The sequence below is a fragment of the Rhamphochromis sp. 'chilingali' genome (genome assembly GCF_963969265.1).
Source record: "Rhamphochromis sp. 'chilingali' genome assembly, chromosome: 10".
In the NCBI taxonomy this organism is placed as follows: domain Eukaryota; kingdom Metazoa; phylum Chordata; class Actinopteri; order Cichliformes; family Cichlidae; genus Rhamphochromis; species Rhamphochromis sp. 'chilingali'.
Genome location: NC_137937.1, coordinates 25839044 through 25865497, shown reverse-complemented (window position 1 = coordinate 25865497; position 26454 = coordinate 25839044). Strand labels below are relative to the sequence as shown.

The 26454-nt window shown below is 38.5% G+C and overlaps 3 protein-coding genes across 3 annotated transcripts in view; 1 reads left to right on the top strand and 2 right to left on the bottom strand.

Annotated features, from left to right (window-relative positions):
• Positions 1–6452: 6452 nt before the first annotated feature.
• On the bottom strand, positions 6453–10177 carry fbxo4 (F-box protein 4). Its single transcript, XM_080894330.1, has 7 exons — positions 9945–10177; positions 8922–9193; positions 8625–8845; positions 8210–8285; positions 7951–8123; positions 7638–7843; positions 6453–7546 (listed from the first exon to the last, which is right to left on the bottom strand). Exons 1-7 carry the CDS (start codon positions 10098–10100, stop codon positions 7460–7462), a joined length of 1191 nt encoding a protein of 396 aa, XP_080750456.1. The 5' UTR covers positions 10101–10177; the 3' UTR covers positions 6453–7459.
• Positions 10178–10304: 127 nt separating this feature from the next.
• Positions 10305–16658, bottom strand: rimoc1 (rab7a interacting mon1-ccz1 complex subunit 1). The gene is made up of 6 exons (XM_080893627.1): positions 16357–16658; positions 15543–15652; positions 12982–13128; positions 12435–12566; positions 12192–12306; positions 10305–11371 (listed from the first exon to the last, which is right to left on the bottom strand). The coding sequence occupies exons 1-6, from the start codon at positions 16448–16450 to the stop codon at positions 11136–11138; spliced, it is 834 nt and encodes a 277-aa protein (XP_080749753.1). The 5' UTR covers positions 16451–16658; the 3' UTR covers positions 10305–11135.
• Positions 16659–18612: 1954 nt separating this feature from the next.
• Positions 18613–26454, top strand: part of oxct1a (3-oxoacid CoA transferase 1a) — a 61018-nt gene continuing 53176 nt past the window's right edge. The window contains exons 1-7 of the mRNA XM_080893626.1: positions 18613–18817; positions 19832–19940; positions 21886–21976; positions 24667–24802; positions 24930–25079; positions 25559–25665; positions 26218–26278. Of these exons, the coding sequence (XP_080749752.1) occupies positions 18722–18817; positions 19832–19940; positions 21886–21976; positions 24667–24802; positions 24930–25079; positions 25559–25665; positions 26218–26278 (750 nt within the window). The 5' untranslated portion in view covers positions 18613–18721. The remainder of the gene's footprint in view (positions 18818–19831; positions 19941–21885; positions 21977–24666; positions 24803–24929; positions 25080–25558; positions 25666–26217; positions 26279–26454) is intronic.

Below are 26454 nucleotides of genomic sequence, written 5' to 3'. Positions count from 1 at the left end.
CCACCACAGAGGGGGCAGCTAGGGAGAATGACTGCCGGGCCAAACTTCCAAAATAAAACCCCTTTAATACGCTGCCATGCTTTCTGGTGAGAGCAAAAGTGAAGAGAAAGTAGCGACCTGCACGAACAGCTTATTAGAGCAGACGAACTGTACTGTAGTTGAATGGGTGTGTTTAGAATAGTTGTTTATGTTAATTGTTAATGTTTTAGATATTTAGGAATGCGGTGAAATGTAGTTTTCTTTATTATTTAGATGATAAAGTCTTAGAAGAAAAAACGTTTTGCTTTTCTTTTTCACGTGAAATGTATATTCTCCCCCCAAAGGTTATATAACCATCAGAATAAGCCACAATGTATCCTGTCCTTGTGTGCGAAAGAGACATCGTTTAACTACAGGACACTTCCATGGTGGGGGGACTCTGTCCTAAACTGTAGCCTGTGGAGTGTCCACCAGAGACGTCACGCCAAGAGAGGCTCGGCCAGGATTTCAGCTGTCAATGGGCCTAAACCCCCACACCCATAAGCAACCAGTTAGTAAGGACGACCCGCCCCGACACGTGAATAACGTTTCATGCGCCAGCTGTTGCTGCTGGTTTGCTTTCCCCCCTGAGCACTGCATCCATATACGCTGTCTCATTATCGCCACAGAGCTTTTCATTTTTTCCAACGTGTTCATGATTTCACTTCCAATCGATGATTACTCAAATGCGATCAATGCAAAAAAAAGTTCAACTGTCTCATTAAAACTACCCAAGCCTAATTTTGGAGAGCTGCAGCCTGCAACACACGAGTGTCCACATACCCATTATGAAAGTACGGATCACAGGCTGTGTAATGTATAAAGCTGAGCTAACCCTTGCTCTCTAAAACGGCAAGGAGCTTCAAACTCCAATTACCAATATCATGATTGGAGTTTTATTAACAAAAACTGAATAACCTAGGCAAGAGGGGCATTGAGACAAAGAAAAAGACACGGAGGAGGGCACAGAGGAGAACGAGTGCTTGTATTTCCTTGGTCCCAGTGCTTTTTATCTTTCTGCCAATGCACTGATGCAGTGTTGACATAATTTGTGATGTGATGAGAAAGATATGGAATTGGCCTGTCTTTACAGAGCGGAGCTGGCCTTTTATTTTTATATCCTGTCCTCTTCTTGTTTATGAGGTCCACAACTTATAGCTATGGCTTTTCCATGTCGTTCAACTGCAGTGCGCATAAAAACACTCAGTGAGAGACCAGGGCTGCTCCCATGCAACATAAATACTGTGAATTATAAACTAGTAGAGGAAAAAAGCTCGAACTGAAATAACTTTAATGAGGTTTGCAAGTGTTGTGCGCCATTATTCACTGCTGATCTTTCACTCGACACGTTGTGACATTAATTAAAGAAACAGAAAGAAGAAGAAAAAAACTGGCACTGAGCATGTACTGTATTGGTGAGTTACAGTATATGACAAAGAGCTGTGATTGGAGGAGATCGGGGGTGTTCAGTGAATTACTTGCTTTGTTGCTGAATCATGTGGAGTTACGCTGTAGTGAATGTGACAGGATAACAATGCATCTGTCCCACAGACTGATGCCACTGCAAGGGCACCGGAGGGGGGTAACAGGGCAGGAATTAAGTTCCCACCATGCAACCACCTAAGCTCTGCAGGGTGTTTAGTGAGCAGTTTAGTTTTAGTCATTACAGCAGCAATCGAAGAGATGTTACTCTTTAACAATATATATCATTTGCCACTGGTTGTTAGAATAACACTGTTGAGTTTTGTTTTATTTTAGGTTTGTACTTTACACCCAAATTGCTTTAGCTTTCCTAAAACAGTTAGATACTGAGCTCTATACCAAATTGCATTCAAACTCTGATGAGTCTGTTTCCGTAGCGCACTAATGTCAGTGGCTGCTTTGACATGTCAATAATATTTATAGTAAAAAAAAAAGTAAACGTAAGAAAACAGTGTGCGGTGCAGAAATCCAATATGTCACTTAGTGGAATGACATGGTTCATTTAGTATGTGGAGATTAATAAAGCTACAGTATGTTTTGCTTTCTTTTGGATCTCTTTGATTGCCTTTTCTGGCTGTTGCTTTAAAACTGTGTTCGATCTGCGCTGACTGCCTGAAACTACCTTTGTGCAGCATGTCACAGCTGTATTCCTGTGATCGTTTTTCTGCAGTATTGTCTTTCAATAGCCATGTAATGTATGTTTGGCTGTCTGTTTTTATTTTCCCAATAATGGAAGTGTGCCCTTTGTGTCATCCCCTTCAAGTCAACCGTAATGCATTTATAGTTTCACAGCCAACTGTGGCTATATACAACTATGCCAGCTCCTTGTCACCTATTGGATTAGGATAAAAGAGAGGAGATGGCTACAGGGGGAAAACACACACACACACACACACACACACACACACACACACACACACACACACACACACACACACACACACACACACACACACACACACACACACACACACACGCACGCACGTACTAAAAACAACAGAAAATATACAGAAGGATCACACTGTTCCTGGTGCTTTATCTTCTTTGGTACAGAGTGAATGATGATTTGAACAAGCTCAAAATGATTCACAAATAATTCACTATTAATACTTCTACTAACCTGCCATGCATATGACAGCGGGAGGTAGGTGGGATGGACAGTGAAGTAGGAAGGAAATTGAAGTGAATTGGTGAGATTGCATGGGTTTAGTAAAACCCACAGAGTATCAGCATGAGAACCTCACCATGTGCAAAACAACACAATTAAGAGGGACGCTTAGCTTAATCAGTGAATGCATCATGCAAATGATGTTTTTTCTTTTTTCTAAACCTACTTTAATCTTGGCTGTTATCATAGAATACAAATCAGGGACTTAATTCTAATGAAAGGAGAAGAGAGTGAAGAAGAGGGATGATAGAACACAGAGTTGCTGCTATAAAAGAGAAGTTGGAAAAATACAGCGTGTTTAGCCCGGTGATTTGCAGTTTGAGTCAAATTAATAGTAATAATAGATACTTTGTACATTAGTCTGTATGTTTGCACTGGCATGTTTACTTATATTGTTACCTATTGTGCTTATATTAAAATGCATTATTGGTGCTTGTTTTTAAGTTTGATTAAGAAAATACGACAAAAAACCATCTAACATGCAATTCAATAATTACTTGTGCACCACTATATACAGACTGGAAAGTAAATATACAGAAAAGCAAAATATGCAACATTATGATTAATACAATATGTCAGATGTTTATTTTAAAGGTGTTGCTTTTTGTGGGTCCATAGAACCGGTTTATACAACAAATTTTTTCAATTCATAATGAACACCAAATTTTGAAATACTTATTAGCAATCTTGCAGCTCCACCATGTTCTAAACAGGTTTCTCAAACTTCAGTGATTGACTAATGTGTGTGCTATTTCTATCAAATTAAATAATGAAGTTTTCCCCTTTTCTGGTTTTGTTTTTATCTTTGTCAAATTTAGTTTCTGACCATCAAAGAACTTTAAAAATGGACAAAGATGACCCAGTTAAATACAAAATGCAAAATCCAAGCAAGTTTCGACAGTAGATCCAACACATCCTGGCAGCAAAAGCACACCAAACTAAAGTAATGGTTTACTTTCGCCTGCATTCACAGAAAAGTTGTTCATCACCAGAAAGAAGCTTCCCCCCCCACCCCCACCCCCCCTTTGTTCATTCAGATTGCAGTGGCAAACTGAGTTATGAACACTGATAGATCTCTCCATAAGGCAACACCAGGATTACTAACAAAGGATTCTGGAAAGTTTTTTCCTGCATACCTGCCCTCAAAACAGATCCCCATGGTGTATGCACGATTTAGATTTAAATTGATGACTTCATTTATTAGAGAAAAAGTTATCGCCCCCTTGTTAAATTGCAAATTAATTGTGATTAACCGCATTTCTTGGAAAGATGAGTTCAATTTCATCAGCCACACCCAGGCTTGATTGCTGCCAGACCTGCTGAATCAAGAAATCACTAAAACAGAATTGTGAAAAAGCAACACATCATGCCATGATCTAAAGAAACACAAGATCAGATGAAAAACAAAGTCACTGACATATATCAATCTTGGAAGGGTTACAGAGTCATTTCTAAAGCTTTGGGAATCCAGCAAACCGCAGTGTTTTGGTGCTTCGGGACCTGGATGGCTTGCTGTAATTGATGGAACAGTGAATTCTGCACTCTACCAGAAAATCCTGAAGGAGAATATCCTGCCAGCATCTCATGTCCTAAAGCTCAACAACACTTGCAATATGCAGTAGCACAAAGATCTGAAACACACCAGCAAGTCCACTACTGAATAGCTTAAAAAATAAAAATAAAAAGGAAGGTTTTGGAGTGGTCTAGTCAAAGTCTGGACTTGAATCAGTTTGAGATGCTTTGGGCTGACATTAAACAGACTATACATGCTCAAAACCCTCAAATGTGGTTGAATGAAAACAATTCTGCAAAGAAAAGTGGTCCACAATTCTGCCACAGTTAACACAGAACACTAAATTGCACTAGGTTACATAAGCTAATTGTCAATTCATGAAATTAAATTACTTCCAACCATTTTTCCTTTTTAAGACTATGATATAATAAAACACTATAAAACTGACACACACTAAGACACACTTCTCTACTTGGCATTTGACCAAGCTTAAACCCCAACTGTGACTCCATTTCTACATGCATGACTTTTCCCCTTTCTCTGTGCACAGTATTTTCAAAACATTCAGCATCTATCTCTCTTCACATCTTACTCTTCACACGTGTAGTATGTCTCAACTGCCCTAGTAGTGTTGCAGAGTCTGTCTTGCATCTGTAAACTGTCTTGGGTCAGTCAATAGAGGCTTCTTCTTCATGACATGGAATCCCCGAGGCCACATGTGCTTGTAGAAGACAAGAGGCAGCTGGAGGTCTGGTACTCATTCACTCTTCCAAAACACTCCCCCACCAACCAACTATTATGCAGAGATGTGTACTAATGGTTCACAGTCTGCAGCTTGAGTAAACAAACCTTGAAAATATCCTTTCCAAGCAAGTTTCGACAGTAGATCCAACACATCTTGGCAGCAAAAGCACAGCAAACTAAAGCAATCGTTTACTTTCGCCTGCATTCACAGAAAAGTTGTTCATCACCAGAAAAAAGCTTCTTCGCCTCTTCGTTCATTCAGATTGCAACGGCAAACTGAGTCATGAACACTGATAGAGCCAGTCTGTGGTAGAGCTCTCCATAAGGCAACACAAGGATCACAGAGCAATAACAAAGGATTGTGGAAAGTTTTTCCCTGCATACCTGCCCTCAGAACAGATCCCCAGGGTTTATGCACTGTCCCCCCCCCCCCCCCCCCCTTGTGCAGACTGTGCAAGCATGAGCACACATATACACAGAGAAGTACATAGACAGAGATGTAGGTAAATAAGTGTGGCATGAAGACCAGAACAGCAGAACAAGAGGTATATAAAGATAACATGTCAGGGGTCCGTCTATTACCACCAGAAACAGATGAATTACACGTTTATACAGTGGCTGACTCTTCCATCATCTCCCTAAAAATAGATATCAAAAGAAAAAGAAAAAATAAATAAATCTGCACTTCAACTGCGTTCAGCACGGGTTAATGCACCCAAATTGCACCAATCATAGCCTTATTCTAACACTGCAAGCCTATGAAAATGACTACTGAGACTTTTGACGGAAGGCCTGCAGAAAAGGGTAGGGGGGTGCACTTTTGTCCATGACTTAACTAGAACAAAAGAGCATCAGTGAAGCACATTATCTTGTCAGGCCTTACCTGACAGAAAAATGATCCTATTGTTGCCAGCAGAAGGTGTGAACGTCATCACCAGGTAGACGGAATATGACAGTAATGGTAATTTTCAGAGAAAATACACACACGCGCGCACAACTTAAGCACATTAATGGAGAGACGTGATGATTTAAGTGCTGCAATTCTAAAGGAATTCAGTTTTAGAAATTTCTGCTTAAACCTCAACGTTGTCAATGCAGATTCTATTATATATGCATTTCATGTGTACCAGACACAAAATAAGCAAAATAAGCAATATGTGTGCTGCCATCGACATTGTAGGAGATGCCCATCTAAACTATTTGTCTGTAATAATACAAACTATCTCTGGGATTGAAAACTTTATGGTAAGAGAAAAAATTTGTCTTGTGTTCTGTATGTCACTAAAAACTGGATCCATTATTAGTTTGTCAGAAATCTTAAAAGTGGCATGATAGCAGGTAAAAGTCAAGATATTTAAAATTCTAACAAAATGAAAATCAAAAGTAGTAAGAAATGCTACAGTAGCACCTCCTAGCTTCCAAAGGGTATTCTGTCATGATTCAATTCAAGAAAGAAATTCAATTTTGCCATCACTTACATAATATTTAAGGACAAAATGTGACCTAGAGATTAATAAGAATTGTCCCAAAAAAGTTTATTTATCATTTGAAAAAGAAGGATTTTCATCACAACACCGGCAATTCTTATATGTAAAAGAAAAGCAAAATGTGCAATAATAACAAAAAAAGATGTAAACAATTAAAATAATAAATACAGCTTTTATGAAAAAAAAATATTGCTGCATTGACAGAAATATTCTTATGAAGTAAGGCTATTGTTAGTGCTCCATTATTCACAAGGAGTCACTTCAAGTGATCTTTCACTAGTTAAGCGAATGTGTAAGCCATTACATTATGGAGAATTAACAAAATTTGAGTCTGAGTAGTAACAAAATAAATGGTATGCCAATATTTGCTGATGTAAATTGGGTGGCTAGAAACCTTTGATCAGTAGGCAAAATATTTTGTATGAAAGTTGCATAAGCAGATTTTCTATAGGACAATTCTATAGGAAGTTAACAGAAATTACCTTTACACCAAAGTCATTTTACTCCATTAAGATCACAAAAAAGCCTTAAAAATACCATTTATCAAATGTTAAAGCATTCAGCCACATGACTAAGTGGTAACTCACTATGCCACTCATGATATGCCTAAATTAAAGCAGCATTTATGGTTTTAAATGATTAAGTGGTAATTAATTTGATTTGAATGTTTTTCCCAATTTTGCAAATAAAGTCTGTCTGCCTGTACGTTCCTGTTGCTTTGTTCCTTCATCCACCACAAAACCATTAATGCAACTTCATTTATGCATCGCTCTTAAAATAGTGTTAAATGAAAGTAGTTTGTCGAGTTAGTGCACAGCTCCTTCATATTGATCTTTCTGCAAATAATACCAAAGTGTCTTTTAGGTGTCCAAGATCACTATTTACCCAATATTTTCTTTTGCTTCTAGTCCATATAATTAAACTGCATTGGCAAACCTTCAGTCCTGAACCTGAAGGACTCAGGAAATGTCCTAGTGTGTATTGGTGTCAAAAAAAAGAAAAAAAGACCGATGTCTGCAGTTCTGATCCATCGTGCAACAGCAGGTGTTAGTAGAGTTTGACTCCAGAACATCTCAGCAGCCAGGAAATGCCATCCAAAAGCCCAGACAGGGATTCTGCCACTGTATCCTGTACCTGTTTATGAAAGAGAGAAACAGGCTGAAAAGCTCCACAAGCTGAACTCTGGATGGAAAAGCTTTCACCTGATCAAATATCAAGCAATTACCATCCAGGGGTTAGGCAGGTGGGGTAGGCCAAGTCTCTTTGCCATGTCAACACAGGGAGTTCGACACATGGATCTGGTGCTGGGAGTCCGAACTGTTTCTGGTTCCTCTCTTGAGATGCATGAGAGCACCAGCAGAGGTTTGGATGTGGAACCCCTACTGCAGTTTAGCACAGCTCGAATCTGGACTCCTTCAGACTTCTCACCACCTATTCACAACATGAACCATGAACCTACTGCAGATGTTCTGCATTGATCAGTCATTGAGTATGATGTGTCATTGTACTACACTACAAAAAAAGATGTGTTATTTTACCTCTCTCAAGCTCTGCATTGGCAACATAGATGAACCCATCCACCACTTGGCACACCTGCTGAACCTGAGGAGCAGGAACGCACACTGGGTCCCCTGAGTCGTCATTTCCTTCAAAGGTAAAGAGTTTATTGCTGATGCTCTCCTGTTGCACTCTGGCTCTTTCTCGCTCTGCCCTACAGACACAAAAACACAAAGATTAATAACTGCAAAAAGGATGAGAAACAACTGTGACTCATTCAGCAACAAACAAAGTGCTCACCTGTTGGTTGAATACAGAGTGAGGATGTTAAATTTGTGTTGGTTATTGAACATGTAACTTATCCCCGAGCCAATACCTGAAATAAACAAAGGTTTACGTATGTTTGTTTGTATTCTTTGGGTAGATAAGCTGTGTGTATGTAGTGATCTAGTGCCATCTAGTGGTAGACAATACACATAGCAAGTAAACTTATCTGTTGATTAATTCTGTGATTAAAATGCACTGATGTAATTTCTGTAACACATCATTATTACACGTTACCTTTAAAATAATCACATTTTATCTAGTTTTATCTTTTATCTAAAGGACAAACTATGATTTACAATTGATTAAAAGGGAAAATCAGCCACTATATTATGCATTATGATGAGAAAAATACCATGAGAAGCTTATCCTTAGATCAGTGTTATCTTACCATTTATCTGTCTGTGCGGAGTGCCTGACACAGGAAGTATATCTGGAGCATGCATAAGCCTTGTGACTAAAGAGACATCCAGCTGCTCCATGCCAGGACCAAACATGGCGTAACGCGGTTCAGACGAGGGTACCAGGGACTGAAAAAATGAGGTCACCACCTCATATGCTGGTCGTGTAGGAAGCCACTGCTGTCTGGAGGATGGGCAACCTTTCAGGTATCTGTTGATACACAAGGTTTGCTCAGAAATTTTTCCAGGAAACTGACGGTAATGCAGGATAACAGGGGGATACTCACTCTGACATGTAGTCAAATTTTAGTTTTATTCCTTCATTTCCCTCTTCTCTATCATCCAGGCTCTCGTCTTCACTTATTAGCGGTGCATCCAGCAAGTCTGGATGGGGTATGGTCACATGATCAATGGAGGGCCAGTATGGCATATCCCGCAATAGGAAGTATCTCCACAGTAATGGATCTCTAACCATGGCCCTCCAGTAACGACTTGTGGCTCCAAGGTGGCAGAGATCCGCAGGAGACAGAAAGGTCATGATCAGAAACTGTACATCCACCTTCGGGAGGAATGGCGGAGCACAATTATTTTGATTTTCCTAGATCAACAATAAATATTTCTAGATTAACCTCCTAGACCAAAATACTCAATTGTGCTCTACAAGGGCCTGATATCCACTTAGGAGGACATTATACTGCTACTGTTCTATCAAAATTTTAAACAAATATCCTCATGTGGCTCTTATTTTTCTTAAAAACAAAAATAAGGTAAAAAGAAAAAAAAATCTGGTAATTCTTTGTTTTTACATTCATCGGGCCCCAATATCTGCCCAATATATGTCCAAATATCAAAGTGAAATTGCAAATGCATGCCGTGGAAGAGTTCGGGTCTTAGGAGGTTAAAATTCCTAGTTAAACCAATTATGTGTATTTGGTTAAGAAGTAGGAAAAATACAGATTGGAAGGGGATAATGGACAATCACTAATACAAGCAATTCTATAATCAGCTGATATACTTCAAAGATAAGTCAAAGGAACTCAAAGTATGGCAGTGTTCCTGCTCAGAATAGTGCAGTCGAGGCATGCCAAATCGGGGACGGGAGGCAATTACGACTACTTTGGAAGCCTACAAGTTGAACGCGACACTTAGACTGAGCATCTATCATTTTTTCTATAAACAGCTTTCAGACTGTGTGTGTAGAACCTGAAGAGAGCAACACTATCCTTTTAGGCTTGTCCTGTCTGAATGAGTGACATATAGGCTACATAGGTAGACGTACACAGAATTCTCCTATGAATGATTCGACTTACCGGTAAGGTATCCAAAGATCCATACTGTTGTTCTTCTTTTCCCGAGTCTCCAACTGTCAAATCGGCTTCAACAACTTTATCAGGGAAATAGCGGTCTCTAAACCGCCTGAGGCTGCGGATCACCAAAGACTCCAGCTGCTGGATCTTTTCAGCCATGTCTTAATTTGTGTCATATGCGAATATTTACTGTGTACAACTAAACACTATGAACCAAGGAAATGCCAACACCGATGTTTTCCTGTCACTTCCTCATAGCAGTGGAGCATTGTGGGTATTGTAGTGCAGTATCATCAAACAAAACAGGAATACGTAGTAAAAGAAAATCTGGAAGGCAAACTAGGAAATTTTTCTTAAAACAAAGCACGTTTATTGTCAACAAGGACATTAAAAAACAAAATGATAGATTTTTTTGCCCAAACAACACAGTTTCTCTATTAATAGTTACACTATCAATGTTATTCAAGTTGCAGAAAAATGGAAGTTGCAATAGATGAAAATACAAGTGGTGCATTACAAAGCTGGTATGAACAAACCTGAACATACTTTGAATTGGTCATTAATACGTCACTGACAAACAGTTCGAACACCTTTCTTTGCCTTCTGTGTGTATACTTTATACACAAATTCAAATAATGCATATGCTATTTTAATATATATTAAAAGCATAACAAAATGGCAACAAAACAATAAATAAATGTTAATGTGCAATGTCTCATTTCCAGCTGTATTATCTTTAAACTTGTTACAATCTTAAAATGAAAAGTCAATTTTTCTTTTTTATTATTCATAACCTCTTTAGTAATATTAATGCTATTGTGACACATTCTTAGAGCAAAACAAATGCCCCAATCAACAGTCTGGAATCAGAGTGGCCACTGCTTTTTCAGCAGGCCAGGGGCAAATAATTATTCAACAGCCTCTTGTGCAGCCCTTCTATTACAATGCTTGTCTTATACTCTAACTTCTCATTCATCTGCTTTGGCCTGGGCTGTTTGGCATAGGATTAGGTTGCCTGTAGACACTGTTCCAGCATCTCCTTTCTTCACATTCACTCTCTCCCTGTGCCTCCCCATAAACTTTCACAAGACTGCACCCCATCCGATGGGCTCCATTTTTATTTGGGATTGACACATTTGAATATTGAACTTTGATCTGTTCCTGAGGGCAATTGTAACAGAGAAGCTATATTTTTCACTGTAAAATACTGAGGATTTCCTTGGCATTCTCTGTGTTCCAGCCCTGCCCTTGGAGAGGGCCCTCACAGGCAAGCACATATTTGTTGAGGATCTGTGTGCCAATGTCCCGAAACTGGAGGCGATCTTCTTTGTGCTCCGTAGTGTCAGCGCTGCAGTCCTCGTACTTGACTGCCCAGAAACACATTTCGCCAATGTACATCATTGTCAACAGGTGTGTGTCTGAGAAAATGCCTGACCCAAAAGATAAACCGGTAGTTAGTAAGACCAGTTGGCGACAAAAGAACAGATTGTTAAAAAAATTTCTGTGTCAGTTTTCAGTTATCCAGGTCATTGTAGTATTAGAAGAAGAAAAACAAAAAGTGATGGATTTCTTTAACTCTGTTGAAGACTTTTCACCTCTCATCCCAGAGGCTTCTTCAGTTTGGCTTCTGTATGTAGAGCCCCAGGTATTTAAACCCTAGTGGGGGTTGTCCCTTAGGAGGTGGTTGCTGACCACTATTAATCATGTGAATCATCAAACAAGCCAAGGTGAGCCATATCCAGTTTTTGGGGCAAGTTTTTTCCGAAGTGTCACCTGAAACTTCTGGTGGTAATGGTCCACGCCTTTTTTCACATCTATACACCTAATTCTGTACCTGTACCCATTATTACGTATGGGACTCTCCACCTTTTGGTTTTAGAATTGAAAAGCCTCTGGGATGAGAGAAAAAGCAGCTGACCTTCAATGAAGGTCAGCTGCTTTTTTTTTTTAAATTCTCCTAAGATTTTCAAAGATGGGTAACAAATTAGAAGTAAAAAGCTCCTTTACTAAGGAGTTCAGCCCCCAAACCACATTTAATGATCCCTGCCAATGATTACTCTGGGATGTAATTCTCAGTAACTATATTTATTTGCCAAAACTCTTGTCTCCAAGGACAGAAGAGATTCCAGCGAAGCTGTCAGGTTTCTCCCTACCACAATATAACACAAACATCCGATCACATAACTGTGGAGGTTGTGGGTTCAAGTGTATTCCTTCATTTATCACGTCTATAATAAATAACACATTTACCTTCAGATAAGATGTTTGCTGTAGCAGTGTCATGTAGCACCACACCATCATTGAGCTTTACAGAGTTTCTCACCTGCAGCATCCGCATCAGGTATCGCACACCTTCCTGAATACACTGGGTCAAAAATGTTTTTAATGTTAAAAAAGAAACATAAAAAAGTGGTAAACTATTGGTTTTAATCAAAGTAAAGTTGTACAGCTAACAATGAATGAAACTCCTTAGATCTCTGCATTGTTTGTTACCTTAAGGAATGTTTCCTTGTTTTTCTTGATCCACTGCTTTCGCTGATGAAGGGTATGACAGTACATATACAGCAGAGCTCCACGTCTCCAGTAGAGACATTCTAACAGCTCTAAACCCAACACAGACTGCACCTAACATAAACCAAAAGACACGAATATCAATATCAGACACTCCATGATGCCTCATCCATATTTATTTCATAAGCACTTTAAAAGCATGTGTCCAAGTGTGAGTAGCGAAACCACAAATCAAAGGGAAAATTAAAGTTGAACTGACGTCCAACTGAAAGTAGGATAATTACTGGATAGTTAACCAGACCAAGAAAGAAACACATGGACACAAAAAAAAAAAAAAAAAAAAAAAAAAAAAAAAGAGTGTCTGCTCCTCTTTTATATCCTTTGGGTTGTGGGTTTGTGTCCTAGTAACCTCTATAGTCTTATATTGTAATAACCAGACTACATGACAGTTTGTGATTTGATACAAAGTACACTATTCATAAAATGGAGTAGAAGACAACACCAAAATCGGTTTGAGACAAACACAAACCTCTTGTGCTGGTGCAAGCCGTGCGGCCAAAACTTCAGGTTCAGTCAGATCTTGAAGAAGCTGCTGAATTTTAAATGGTGAACAGTCCTCAGGGAACTCCTGGTCCACCAGTTTATTCTCTTCATAAAAAGTGATGTCTAGAATCACCTAAATGATGAAAAATAAAATAATTTACAAAAAAAAGTAAAACTGAATGATGTGTTAAAATTGTCTTAAACATTTTGCCTGCACCATGTATAACTTTGCAAAATAGGATAAAGGCCTATAATAAACCTGCCAGCTGTTGCTCCTTCTTTAAACCAATTAAGAAAACTATTTAGGGGGGGGGACGACAACAACAACGGTTAGAGATATCTGTATCTAATCTGGAGCTGTAATACAACATAAGCACGCACAACATAAATGAAACTGAATTGAATTTAGATCACGTAAAGCAATTTCCAATAATGCAGTCACTGATTTTACTGTCCCATCAGATCAGCTGCCTACTCAAAAATATTTTTTCTGTCTTTCAAAAAGCTTTAGTATGATGGTTCTTGAACCTCCTCAGAGATACATTTAGGGGAAAATATAGGCTAAAGGCTGAAGGATAGAGTGATGAGAATGGCAGGAAGTACAGTACGCAGAATGGAAAGCACCCCAAAATCACATTGATACAACTGTAACAAATGTAAAACAAAACCACCATCTTCAACATTTCTTCTTCCCTAACTGAACCATCTCTTGTGGGTTGGTGTGGAGTTAGAGGTTTTGTTTTACAGTTTATGGCAAACATTTTACTCCTAAATTTTTAAAGCAATACGCTTCAGAATATCTTTAGTAAAGTTAATCTAGACCAGTTTGCATTAGACATTATTACAATGTCACACAGAGGCTGTAAATCGTTAAAGGAACAGAACTAAAACACTCATAATTAGAGGGTTTTCATTTCAGACAAAGTTTCCATGTTTTCCTGATATGAGCTCTGTAATTATGTCAAAATTTAGATAAGAGCTAAACAGAAGACAGCAGCAACTGCAAAGACGGCCCTTTCAATGAACTCATTATAGAAGACACTATGTTAGCAACATTAGTTGCTAAATAACAATTATTTTGATAGCAGACTAATGTGCCTCATTTTTCTTTGATTAGTCAACGATTATTTCAGTAACTCTTATCTACACTTCCTGTAGGCAAACCTCTTATTCTAGGCTCCAGTACCTTACCTGCTCAAGTCTGCCCACCTATGAATACCCTGTTGTCTTGTCCCACAGCAAAAATAATGACATATGAATTTGAAAATAATCAAATGGTTCTTTTAACATTACTCAATAGAACCATCAGAATAAAAATGAAATAAATCAAAAAATTAGGTAATATAAATTAATTTGCTAGTAGCATTTAAACAAAGAAAAAATGTGCAAGTAGGAAACTAAAAATAGTTTCTATCCATAAGTTCAAATAAAGCTTTGAGATCTTTGAGATGATGTTCCCAGCTGTTAATAACCATGCTGAAGATGTTCTCTGTCCTGACTTTAGCCATTTGACAGGTGCATGAGCCTCTTTATTGGACAAAGTCACCCGTATGCCTGTGCTCAACAGTTAAGAAAATACAATTCTGCGTCAACAAATTTTTATAGTCGATGGCAATGATTATGGTGATGAATTGTTGCAGCCCTAAAATTCACAGGAAATTATTTTCAGAGAGTATAGAAAATTTCTTAGCGTTTATTACTGAATAGACGGTGAATTTTGTGATTATGTCTGTGACACAACATTTATGTTACACTACTTTACAAACTTAGCTACAATTCTTGACATGTAACTAGCCTTTGCCTGCTCTATGTTCACTTACTCAAGCCAGAGTCAATATAGATGTGCAGACAGATTTACTTTTTTTTATATAAACTCCCTTATAGTACAGCTGCATTTTATAACTTGCTTCTAGCTATACATGACAATTTAGTCTGTTACACAGACACTAAACCAACAAATATGGGTATTCAATCCCCTGGACATGTGTGTACAATGCTAAACTTAAACTGTAAAAGTAAAGAGACTGGAATGTGTTCAGTTTTTACTTTGTAGAGATGATCGTTTTTTAGTGGCTGCATAGTGTAGTGGTTTACACATCCATCTAACAAATAAAAGATCCCTGGTTTGATTTTGGGAGGAGACACAAATCCCCTTGGGGTTGCAAAAAAGTAAAAACTATATGTGTGAGCAACCAACTGTGGTGACCCCTTGTGAAAATGGGAACAACTGAAAGCATCTTTAAGATATGCAGGGTTTTTATTAAAATGTAGATACAACAGTAACCTACTGCAAACCTGTCACTTTCTGCTTCCACCTTCTAAGATGATTTAGACATTTTATATTTGCGTTTAATACTGCTAAGCAGTGTAAGTAAGAAAAATTTCCTTGTGTTCAGAGCACCTTAGTTGGGTATTTTATCCTGTTTTCTGTGGTTTTGGGGACAAAAATCACTAGTAGTTTAAAAAAAACCCTCATGTTACTGACTACTTAATAAAATAACTTACTGAAACGCAAGAGAGTAAATACAATTTGATGGAAGGAAGTACCTGTGTGTAATCCTGCAGCAGCTTGGATAGGTTGCTACTCTCTCCTCCTTGTCTGTAAAAGCTTTTCAACTTGTCTAGTATGGCAGATGCATTCTGTAAATAGTCATCATCTACGGAAGAACCATATGTTAACATATTACCCAAGTACAAATCTAAACTCATGAAAAATCCCGAGTTATCGCGATTGTTGATCGGGACTTTATAATCATCCACAATTCGACTCATGACAGGAAAAAAAATATTTTAGCATAAAACATAAGCTGACTAGCCCATGCGAGCATTCACAGATAAACATAAGGCCAAAAATGCGCACTAACACGGTGGCGTTTGAGGTTCAGATACAAGTTAAAGTAAAAAAGTTAACGACACCATTTAACATGCAATAAGGACAAGGTAGATGCTTCGTTGCTTTATTGATGACAGTCGTTTAGCTAGCATTACCAGCCATCATGTGTCATACCTTCACATATGTCAACAATACTGCATTTTAGCTAACGTTAGCAGTTAACTCAAAAACCCTAGTGAAATACAAACATAACTCCGCGAGTTATGTACATTCTCCTGCAACGTTGCTAACCACTAATTATAATTAACTAACTGCATATGCACTGATGTGTTCAGAAAGGTTGTTTTGTTTTGTTTTTTGCCAAAATGCAATATTTCATTAGACAGCAGCTGTTGTCATGGTTGCAAGCTAACGTACGCTGGAAGTTAGCTTGATTGCTTGCTTGCTAGTCGATTCCTTAACCAAGACTGTTTGCCACGTACTAAATGAATTGCCGAAAGGCAAACAAATAAACAGTGTAATCGGTACCTTGCTTTTCAGCTCTGAGACTCGAACACTTGATGTCTAACTCAAATATTCTTCTCTCCAACTCGAAACCTTGTCGTCTGTAGTCGTCGGCCATGACTAAAAGTACCAGTCACGGGAGCTACGGATTTTACTCACGTGTTCAAAGAATTTTCAATTTCCGTTTCTGTGCATGCACGCGCACGGCCATAGGATTATATCAGTAAGTCGTCCCTGCGTTTGCAAAAACGTTAACTTTAACCTGTAAACATACGTGTACTTTTAGATAGTGTGGTGGTGCTGACAGCTGAAGGGAGCGTGCGTGCTATAAAGTTAGACGTCCGCTGAGGCGACTTTGGAAAATAATAACTCAGACAGTAGGAAACAAACTGTTGGTAGCCGGTTAGAATAAAAAAAAAAAAAAAAAAAAAAGGGGGGGGGGGGGGGGGGGGGGGGTTAGTGAGTTTTTAGTTATTTAGTCCAGTGCAATGAGTCCTATGCCAGAAACCGTTTCTACACAAAGTGGAAAGATAAATTTCAAAGGACGGATGAAAAAAATGATCTGTGGGTTTTTGCTTGAAATGTCAGGGATGCATGCAGAGGAAAGATATGAGAAGTGTAGGGATGAGCTACAGATTTCTGTTTGTTGGAGGGGGCATATTGCTGGAACCTGTGGATACAAATTAAATGAGGAAAATAGAAGGGGAAATTCTGTGCAACATGAGGCAGACTGGGAAAAATTCAGGTATTGCAAGAAGTGTGTTGCAAACTGGTGTAGGACATCTGCCTTGTGCCTCCTCAACATTGTGTTTTCATGGGGCAGAAGGGGAAATAACTAATAACTAAATTCTTTTTTGAGCTGGGTCACCACAGTGGATCTTCATCATCCATTTCAATCCCTATCTCCAATTCTCTGCTGTCACACCAACCCACTGCATGTCCTCTTTCACTACATCCATAAACCTTGTCTGTGGTCTTTCTCTTTTCTTCCTGTTTGACAGCTCCATAGTCAGAATCCTTTAGCCAGTATATCCACTATCCCTCCGCATGTGTCGAGACCATCTCATCTCACCTTTCCTCTCTAACTTTGTCTACAATTGGCTCCATCTCTTGTATATGCTTTTCTCTCATTCACACACGTATTCAGTCTTGCATCTACTGACTTTCATTACTCTTTCCTCTAGCACGCACCTCCACCTCTCCAGACTCCCCTTTACCTGATCATACAGATTTGATATTGATATTTGGTAGCAAATGATCAATAGGGTTGTTGAAAGCTTCAGAAAAAAAATTCTCCTGGTGGAAATATAGGTAGCTGCAATTAGGTTGCTTTGTGCAAATTAAACACTAAAGTTTTATCAAATTAAAAGGCCTAGCCTTTTTGGCAGTTGAGTTCTGGAAGTTTCTAAAGAGTCGATATAGGCTTTCCAAATTCAGAAGAATTGGGTTTTAATGCATCATGATTTTTTTTTCTATGTCAAAATTCTAATGAAAAAAAAAAGAGAATGCCTTCTCAACACCACTGTGCATTTAATTATGAGCTATTGTTAATCTCCGTCTCTCTTCCACAGCATGTCTTTTGTCTTGTCTCCTTCCCCTCACCCCCAACCCTGATGGCTGCCCCTCCCTGAGCCTGATTCTGCTGGAGGTTTCTTCCTGTTAAAAGGGAGTTTTTCCTTCCCAATGTCGCCAAAGTACTTGCTCATAGCACGTCGTCTTTTGTGAGTTGTTGGGGTTGTTCTGCATTATTGTAGGGTTTTTACCTTTCAATATTAAACACCAGGAGGCAATTCCTGTTTTGAAATATGGTTTCGATATAAATAAAATAAATTTAATCAAATGTGAAACTGTCTTTGTGTGCTAGCAGATGTTGGGATTGAAAGCACTGATGGCGTGGATAAGATTAGGTAGAAAATGTAGATTTGCATGTGCCATTTGGCAGGATGCTGTGCCACTGCATCCTTAGTGAGAGGCTGAATCATCAATGTGATAATGGGATGCAGTGGGGAAACAGAGATTGGAAATTGCTCTCATGCATTGCAAGCTGTGTCAGGGAAATTAATGTTTTCTTCGTGGACCTTTGAATACAGTATAGCCCTACTAAAAAAGAACAAGAGAACAAGGGTAGTATTGGGCTTTCTCAAACGCTATGACGCTACAACACCAACAGTAGGCGGCAATGCACTAAAACATGCCTAGCTTACCAGGTGGGGGAAAGATAACGAAGAAGAGCTTCTCCTTTCATCCTCTTTGAAAACAGCCAATAGCGTCGTGTCGCCGAGCTGGGCTTGCGTGTAGCCATATTTTGTGACCCTCAGCTAGCTCGGTTAAAGATCCAGTCAGCGCTCACCCTGCATCTCCGCCCACCCCAAGTTTGTAGCTCCAAATCATGGCGGCCCTCAAAGCTTTGTGCAGAGCGGAAAATATACTCTTGAAAACCCACCACAGAACCAAAATAAACTTCGCCATCCACCAATTGAGCAAGGTCAGTATAACAACAGCGACGTTACACCTGTTGTAGGAGTGTTGAGATGATGTTGCTGCAAAAAAAGAGACGACAGTAGTAAAATATAATAATTCAACTGTCATTAAAGTATTGGTTACATTTGGAATGAAACTATGAACCAAGCTTCGCGTCGTTTATACTGTTTCAGTTTGCGTTTATGTGTTATTGTGGGCTGACCTCAGCCTGCAGGGCGCACAACCTTGCGGATACGCGCAATACAACACATTTGCCAATCCTTTCAAAAACTGCTGCTAAGATCTAGAAATGCATGAATAAAGCGAATCAGGTTATTTGATCTGACTAAGGTATGTGTAGTTGGATGATCACAAGTGCGCGTAACTCAACACCAAGTAATCATAGATTTAGGTCTAAACACCTGCCACACGTTTTATTCAGTGCGGAAAACTTTCAAAAACATGTTCCAATATTATAGAGTCGTTAAATGTGAAGCTCGTTTTGTTAACTAATAAAAAAGATTATTTGTAACAATGTATTTGTGTGTAATGACAAGAACATTGTGAACTTAAGCTTTCTCTTGAATGCTAGTTAATTATCACCCACACAGTGTGATTGCAGCAATCTGCGTGATAGCTTAGATTTTAACTGCCCTTCATGGTTGAACTTGCGTTTAACTACTGTCTGAGATATGAGAATTTACAAAAGACAGCAGCTCGCATTGGCCTGACACAGGGTTTTAAACACATGATTTTAAACCTGAATCCTCTGCTGACTGTTGGTTTTTGGCTCTTGGCTGTGCGCTATCATAATCTCGCCTGCATTTGTTGCAGGATTTGTTCAGCAGTTAGGTTTACTTTTCCTTTCTTCTACAGAATAAATTGGATTTGAACTGTGCAAGCAGGTCATTAGGTTTTAAGCCTTTATTTTTTTGTGCTTCTATTTAGAATTTACATGTTTGTTTGTTTTGGTGTTGCGGAAACAGCATTTTTTATGAATGCAAATTTGCTGTATTTCATGCTCTTGTGCTTTCTACAGACCTGTGGCTCTTACTTTTCCACATCAAGTCAGAAAAATTCAAAGTTCTACTCGGATCCTGTAGAAGCAGTTAAAGATATCCATAATGGAGCTACCATTCTTGTGGGAGGTAATGTATAGTACTTTCACAAACATGTTGTAACAATGTCAGATAGGACTTCTTGGTTTATGATGATTTTGTTCACCTAACAGTATGTTATGCTTTATATTTACATACACTCACTGGATGCTATGAGGTACACCTTGGTATTACTGTTTCTTATAGCTTCATTTTTCTTCATGGCATAGACTCATCAAGGTGCTGGAAACAAAAACATGCTCCACATCCGTGATGCAAATCTCTCATTCCATCACATCCCAAAAGTGCTCTACTAACTGTGGAGGCTATTTGGTTACAGTGATGAGTACTCATTGTCATGTTCAAGAACGCAGTTATAGGTCATTTGAACTTTGTGACATTGTTTGTTCTCATGCTGGAAGCAGCTATCAGAAGACCTGTGGTCGTAAAGGGGTGGACACAGTCAACAACAATAATATTCCTGTATCTTGTGGCATTTAAATGGTGCACTGTTGGTATACCAAGGGCCCTAAAATGTGACAAGATAATATTTTCCACAATATTATACCACCACCAGCCTGAGCTGTTAATACACAGGATAGATCCATGGTTATCTTTTTTTCTGACTCTACCATCCAATTGTTAGGAGACTCATCAGACTAGAGAATGTTTTTTCAGTCTTCTGTTATCCAGCTTTTGTTGAACCACTGGGCAACCAATGGATATTTTCTTTAAACCCTAGAGATGGTTGTGTGGAACAATACTGGTAGATGGTAGATCAGCCGTTTCTAAATTACTCAGATCAACCTGTCTGGCACCAACAACCATGCATTCAAAATCACTTAAATCACCGTTCTTACCCAGGCTGATTCTTGGTTTGAACTTCAGTGTGTCATCTTAAATGCACTTAGCAGCTGACATTTGATTGGCTGATTAGATATTTGTGTTAATGAGCGGTTGAACGCATGCACGTAAGAAAGTGGCAGGTGAATTCATTAGAATAAATGTAATGTCTAATTTGCAATGAAGTGATTCCAAACTGTCTGTAGAATGCTGGTTGAGTATCATCCACACACTGAGTGCAATCCACTGATCTTATTTATAGTCCTGTTCACAGTGACATTGTTAAATGTTTTCCATTGTGACGCACTTCTGTCTAAGAGAAAAGCAGATGAACCTTCCCTCAGTGCAATATAAGAATATTTCTAAACAAGTCTAGAAATACCTGGACTTGATCCAAGCTGATTGCACTTTGGTTTTTCTGTGTGGTTTGACATAGTTAACAAGATCATTGTTTTTGTATTAGTTTACTGTCCAAATCTGGCATGTCCCTAATCCTTAGATATAAATGTGTATTTAAGACATTTTAAGGTCCTTATATGATCTTAAAATGTCTTAAATATATGTTTGCGAATAAAATTCCTTCACACCATGTAGCTCAACTGTGTCATCAAAGGCCGGGGTATCTTTGGACTTTGATCCAAAGTCCATGAGGAGAGCACTGAATCACAGTTCAAATCACAACCTAATTCTCACATTGCTATGAACGAATTGGCCTAAAATATCTGGTTAACACTTAACCACTTAAGCATACAGCACTTAATTGTAATTTTGTAACTGGTCTTAATCAATTGTTCTCCAGGCTTTCTGAAGGTCTTTTAAAGTTTTCTTTGGACATCGGCTGCTTTTTCATTCGTTTTCATTTCTCTGAGCATTTTCAGAGAAATGTTTTTTATGCTTTAAGCCAATTAACTGGATTAGACATTTCTTATTGTTTCCTAGCAAAATATAAGGAAATTAGCGATGGCAGTAAATGCACAGGCATCAGCTGAACAAGTGAAGATAAAACACAAAGTCATAACATTTACTTACAACGTAAATACACTGATACATACTTTTGGCAGTTTTATTTAAAGCAGTGTTTAAATGTGTATCGTTTTTCTTTTCTCACAGTGATTCTTGTTTGCAACGCTTACTTTTTTGTATTCCACCTCAGGCTTTGGATTATGCGGAATTCCGGAGAATCTCATCAACAGTTTACTGAAGACTGGCGTTAAGAGCATCACTGCAGTCAGTAACAATGCAGGGTATGTGTGGAAGTGTACATGATTTGTACGTGCTGTTTTAGAATAGTACCATTCATTGTTGTTGGGTTGTTTTGGTAGAATTAAATAAAAACAAAAACATTAGAATTATTACTTTGGTTTAAATCTTTTAACCAAACCACATCCTTGCATATGAACTTGAACGTTTTGCTTATTGTCTTGAATAGTAGTGTTTCTTTGTCTTGATTTGAGCCTGTGATGGTGTCTAATTGCAGCATTGGCAACCTTATGACTGTAACGCCAGACAGGCAGTGTTGTGCTCGCGAGATGCCCAGAGGCTAGTAGATAAGTCATTGGATAAGGTACAAGGAAGAGGTGTGTGTGGTCAGGTGATCTTGTGTGTGATGTTTGTATTTGGTCTCAGTGCAGATTCAGTGTACACATAACAGTCAGCTGATGACCTTAATTACCTTTATTATACGTTTTGTCCTTTTGTACATTTTGTACAGTAGCAAGAACTAACTGAAGGTTGCGTTCAGTCTTTTAACTCAAATAAAATTCTAATACTGTTGATAGAAAAAAGGAAAAAGAAAATTGCAGCTTTCTTTTGTAATCAAAACCTGGCGTGTCACAATCCAGTAAACATTTAATTGTAGTGCTTATGCAGAAATAGTGAAACTTGAGTAATTCTTACCCTTTTGTGTCTTTGTATTTATGCCACATACAAAACTATTAAAGGGTAAGAATTACATGTGTATGTTTTCGTATGATCATTTTATAATAAAGCCTTCTTGGTGATCATATATCCCAGTCATGGGTGGGAAATCAATTTTCCCAAGGGGCCACATGAGAAACTGGATCTGGGCTGCACCAGGAAGCATATCAAGAGATAAAGTTAATATTGAACAGAATTGAGTTCAGCTTTTATGGTTCGGCCCTGCACAACAGTCCCAGTTTCTCATATTACCCCTTGGGAAAATTAATTATATCAGTGGCAGGCAATCAAGTACTGTAATAAAGACTCCTTTTTTTTTAAAATGACAGTACTGCATAAGTGTGTTTGCTTGTAAAGCAGTGTGAACAAACTATTTTTTGAATGAAAACTAGATTTACTATTTGACAACTAGGCATTGCTAACCTTATTTTGGCAGCAGTGGAAAGAAAGTGTAAGAAGTTAACATGCAGAAATATTGGTTGTGTTGTGTCACTTTATTCTTTAAAGGGATCCCTAATCAAGGATAAATCTTTAATCTTTTGACTTTTGTAGCAATATAGAACACATAAGTGTTTTGTCTCACTGCTTTTGGGTGAGAGGAACGAGACCCTCATATTTCACTTCTCATGAAACTGACACAGCTGGCCCTTTATGCCCTCGATGAGTTGAGAAGGATTCAGCTGTACAAAAGGAGATTATTGGGCTGTTACAGAACCGCCTTCCCTTGCAGCTTTATATGTACTGTGTAATCAGCTGCTTCAGAATTTGACACAAACCAAATAGATTCTGTATAAAAGGCAGTGACACTTGTGCTCAAGATCACTGCTGGAATCTGCTCTCATGAATGAGCACTGAGTATTTGCCTGAAGAGCTTATAGTCCTCAAACATCATTCCATACACACCAGCTTCACACACAAAACATTAACACGAGTTAATAGTGCCAAAACCTTTCTTTAGTGTTTCCATTGTGTGTTGCATCACCAGTGGTTTGTGTGCATGTGAAAGTGCACTTTGCAGTTATCTGTTTTTGCATTCTGATAAGGCATGGCCTTTATATACTTTAAGATAACCCGAGATTAGAGTTACAATTAGAGAACAAAGCAGTGGTAGTTAGAGATTAGAGCAGTGTAAGTGAGTTTTTAGTTGCCTGTGCATTAACATGAAGCACATGTTTAAAGTGTTTTGTGTTGCAAAAATACAGTTTGGACAGATTGAAACTAACTTGATTCGATTGCCATCTGTTTTTCTTGTTTGGTATGAAAGAGCTTTAAAGCCACAAAAAGCCAGTCCTCTCATAGCTGATCAAACAGTTGCTTGAGGGACTCGGCAATTTATGTTTGTCAAAGAAGGCTAGAAAAATGTATTCACAACTGTTGAGTCATGAGGATTTGTCCAGGTATGGTGGTCTAAATACGTGACACCCTATGTGCAGCAGGTGTAAGACACACTTCGGACCAGTGTGAGCTTCACAGCTTCTTTCAAGCACAATTATTCCGTGCGGTTTTGACAGACAATAAACAAAGACATGCTCAGAAAAATCTGACTCAGTGGCAACCCCAGGCTCAGCAGCTGTGTTTGATCAAATGTACTGTGATTATGGCTGTGAATAGGCCACAGCTGGACTGTGACTGTCTTTGCTTTGTCTTAAGATCAGAAAAGGGAGCCATATCCGTTTCAGCTTGACTGAGTTACAACCTTGAATAACCTCTCTAAGCGTTTACGTTAACAATAAGAAATGGTGGAAATTGCAGGAAGATAGGACGTTGATAGTTTCTTATGAGGAAAAAGAAGCATAGTTGCTAGAAATAAATGAGTATTGACAGAAAAGTGCTTTAATGTCAAATAAAAAATGAAAATGTATTCATTTGAAATATAATAACATGAAATGTAAAATAAAACACAACAAGACACTTGTGTGTACCCTTTAAATCAGCTTATATTTATAAAAAACTGCTTAAGTTAATTTAATAAACAAAACAAAGCTTAGTAAGTTAGTGCTGTGTGTGTTTTCCTTAGAGTGGATAACTTTGGCCTGGGCCTGCTGCTCCAGACTAAGCAGATCAAGAGGATGATCTCCTCATATGTTGGAGAGAATGCAGAATTTGAGCGACAGTATCTGTCAGGGGAGCTGGAAGTGGAACTAACGCCTCAGGTTGGTTTAAAAAAAAAAAAAAAAGTCAAGTGACAAGGCTTATACAGTTTTTAACAAACATGCTGTGGACATGTATCTGGATTTCTCTTGTACGCCTCTCATAATCTGTCACTTTTTCCCCCCACAGGGTACTCTTGCAGAGAGAATCAGGGCAGGGGGAGCTGGGGTTCCAGCCTTCTTCACTGCTACTGGCTATGGTACTCTTATCCAAGAGGGTGGCTCTCCTATCAAGTACAACAAAGATGGTAGCATTGCCATTGCCAGTGAAAAGAGAGAGGTGAGAGTGCTGTAATCCCTGTTGTAGTTTTGGAATTAAGTGCTGTAGCTGAACTTCGCGGGTTACATGATAGTAGCCTTGAATTGTCCTCATAATGCACAGATTCCCAAGAGCTCTGGTCTGATCTGTTATAGTGCACAGCAGCACTGAAATCCAGTTTCTTTATACAGTAAATTACACAGTGAGTTGAATAAATCTCCATTAGGTACTGGCATGCGACACATGTCTTGTGACTGAGGAAAAGAGCCTCGTCAAAATTGATATTTTAAGTGTAAAAAATATTTTGGAGATTTCACACAGGTGGTGTAATGTGTAACCCTGAATAGTAGCCATTGCAGATTTATTTAAATGCCACAGAATCTATAGCATGACAAAGTTTAGACAACTACAAAGACCAAGTCTAAAATTAAAAACAGAACTTTAAAACAGCTCACTGTTTAGTTCATCCTGTAAGTAACTTCTCACCTGGTTGTACACAGGTGAGGGAGTTTGGTGGCAGGCACTACGTCATGGAGAAAGCCATCACTGGAGATTTTGCACTGATCAAAGCTTGGAAAGCTGACAAGGCCGGGAACATTGTTTTCAGGTAATTAATGACATGGATTGTTGTGTTAAAGTTGTGTTAAGTTTGAGATATTTGAACATATGAAACCATAGTGCATTTTAAGCCTTTATTAACTTTGTCAGCTCTTGTTTGCTCTCAGCCTGCAGATCTACTTTGGCGCATACGTCGTCTTTAATTATTCAGACAGAATATTTTTGAACTGCACTGGGATTATCATTCATTACTACTAATATAGCTCTGTTCAATTATATGCATTGATGCTGCAAAAGTTAGAAAAATCTAAATAATGCTCTCAATTTACTCTTGTGTTTAGATATTGTTTTTAGTTATAGCAAAGTTTAGGTTATGCATAGGTCCCTACATGAGTAACATTGAACCAATCCAGTGCATGTCCAAATTGAATGTAGTAAAATTCTTCACCACAAGAGAGCAGTGTCCTCTGGTACTCTGAGTCTAAACAGGATATAACATAATGGACACCACATTGAGAGATTTTGAAATCACTTTCTGGTTTATATATTATATTTGCTGCCACTACATTTTATTCAATATGTATGTCTTGGTTTGTGTTAGGAAAACAGCTAGGAACTTCAACCAGCCCATGTGCAAGGCAGCCAAAACCACAATAGTTGAGGTATGTAACTGCAACATCACAGTCACATGCTTTTTAAAGCATGTGCAAACTTCCTCTTCAAACATTTCCACTAGTGGATTGGATGTGAGTGGAATATACACATAAGTTTTACTTTATTGTTTTACTGCATCCATTGTTTAAGTTTTCATTTTCTAGGCCCACTAGCTGAAAAAGGT

Bases quoted from the DNA above. Each gene is read 5' to 3' on its own strand.
- fbxo4 (XM_080894330.1), bottom strand. From the start codon at position 10,100: ATGGCTGAAAAGATCCAGCAGCTGGAGTCTTTGGTGATCCGCAGCCTC. The intron at 8,286-8,624 runs GTAAGATAACAC...TGTTTATTTCAG, and splicing joins TCCGCACAGACAGATAAATG to GTATTGGCTCGGGGATAAGT. The intron at 7,547-7,637 runs GTAATTGCTTGA...TTTCATAAACAG, and splicing joins ACCTGCCTAACCCCTGGATG to GTACAGGATACAGTGGCAGA.
- rimoc1 (XM_080893627.1), bottom strand. From the start codon at position 16,450: ATGGCCGACGACTACAGACGACAAGGTTTCGAGTTGGAGAGAAGAATA. The intron at 15,653-16,356 runs GTACCGATTACA...GTTCTTCCGTAG, and splicing joins TCTCAGAGCTGAAAAGCAAG to ATGATGACTATTTACAGAAT. The intron at 13,129-15,542 runs GTACTTCCTTCC...TTCATCATTTAG, and splicing joins TGCTGCAGGATTACACACAG to GTGATTCTAGACATCACTTT.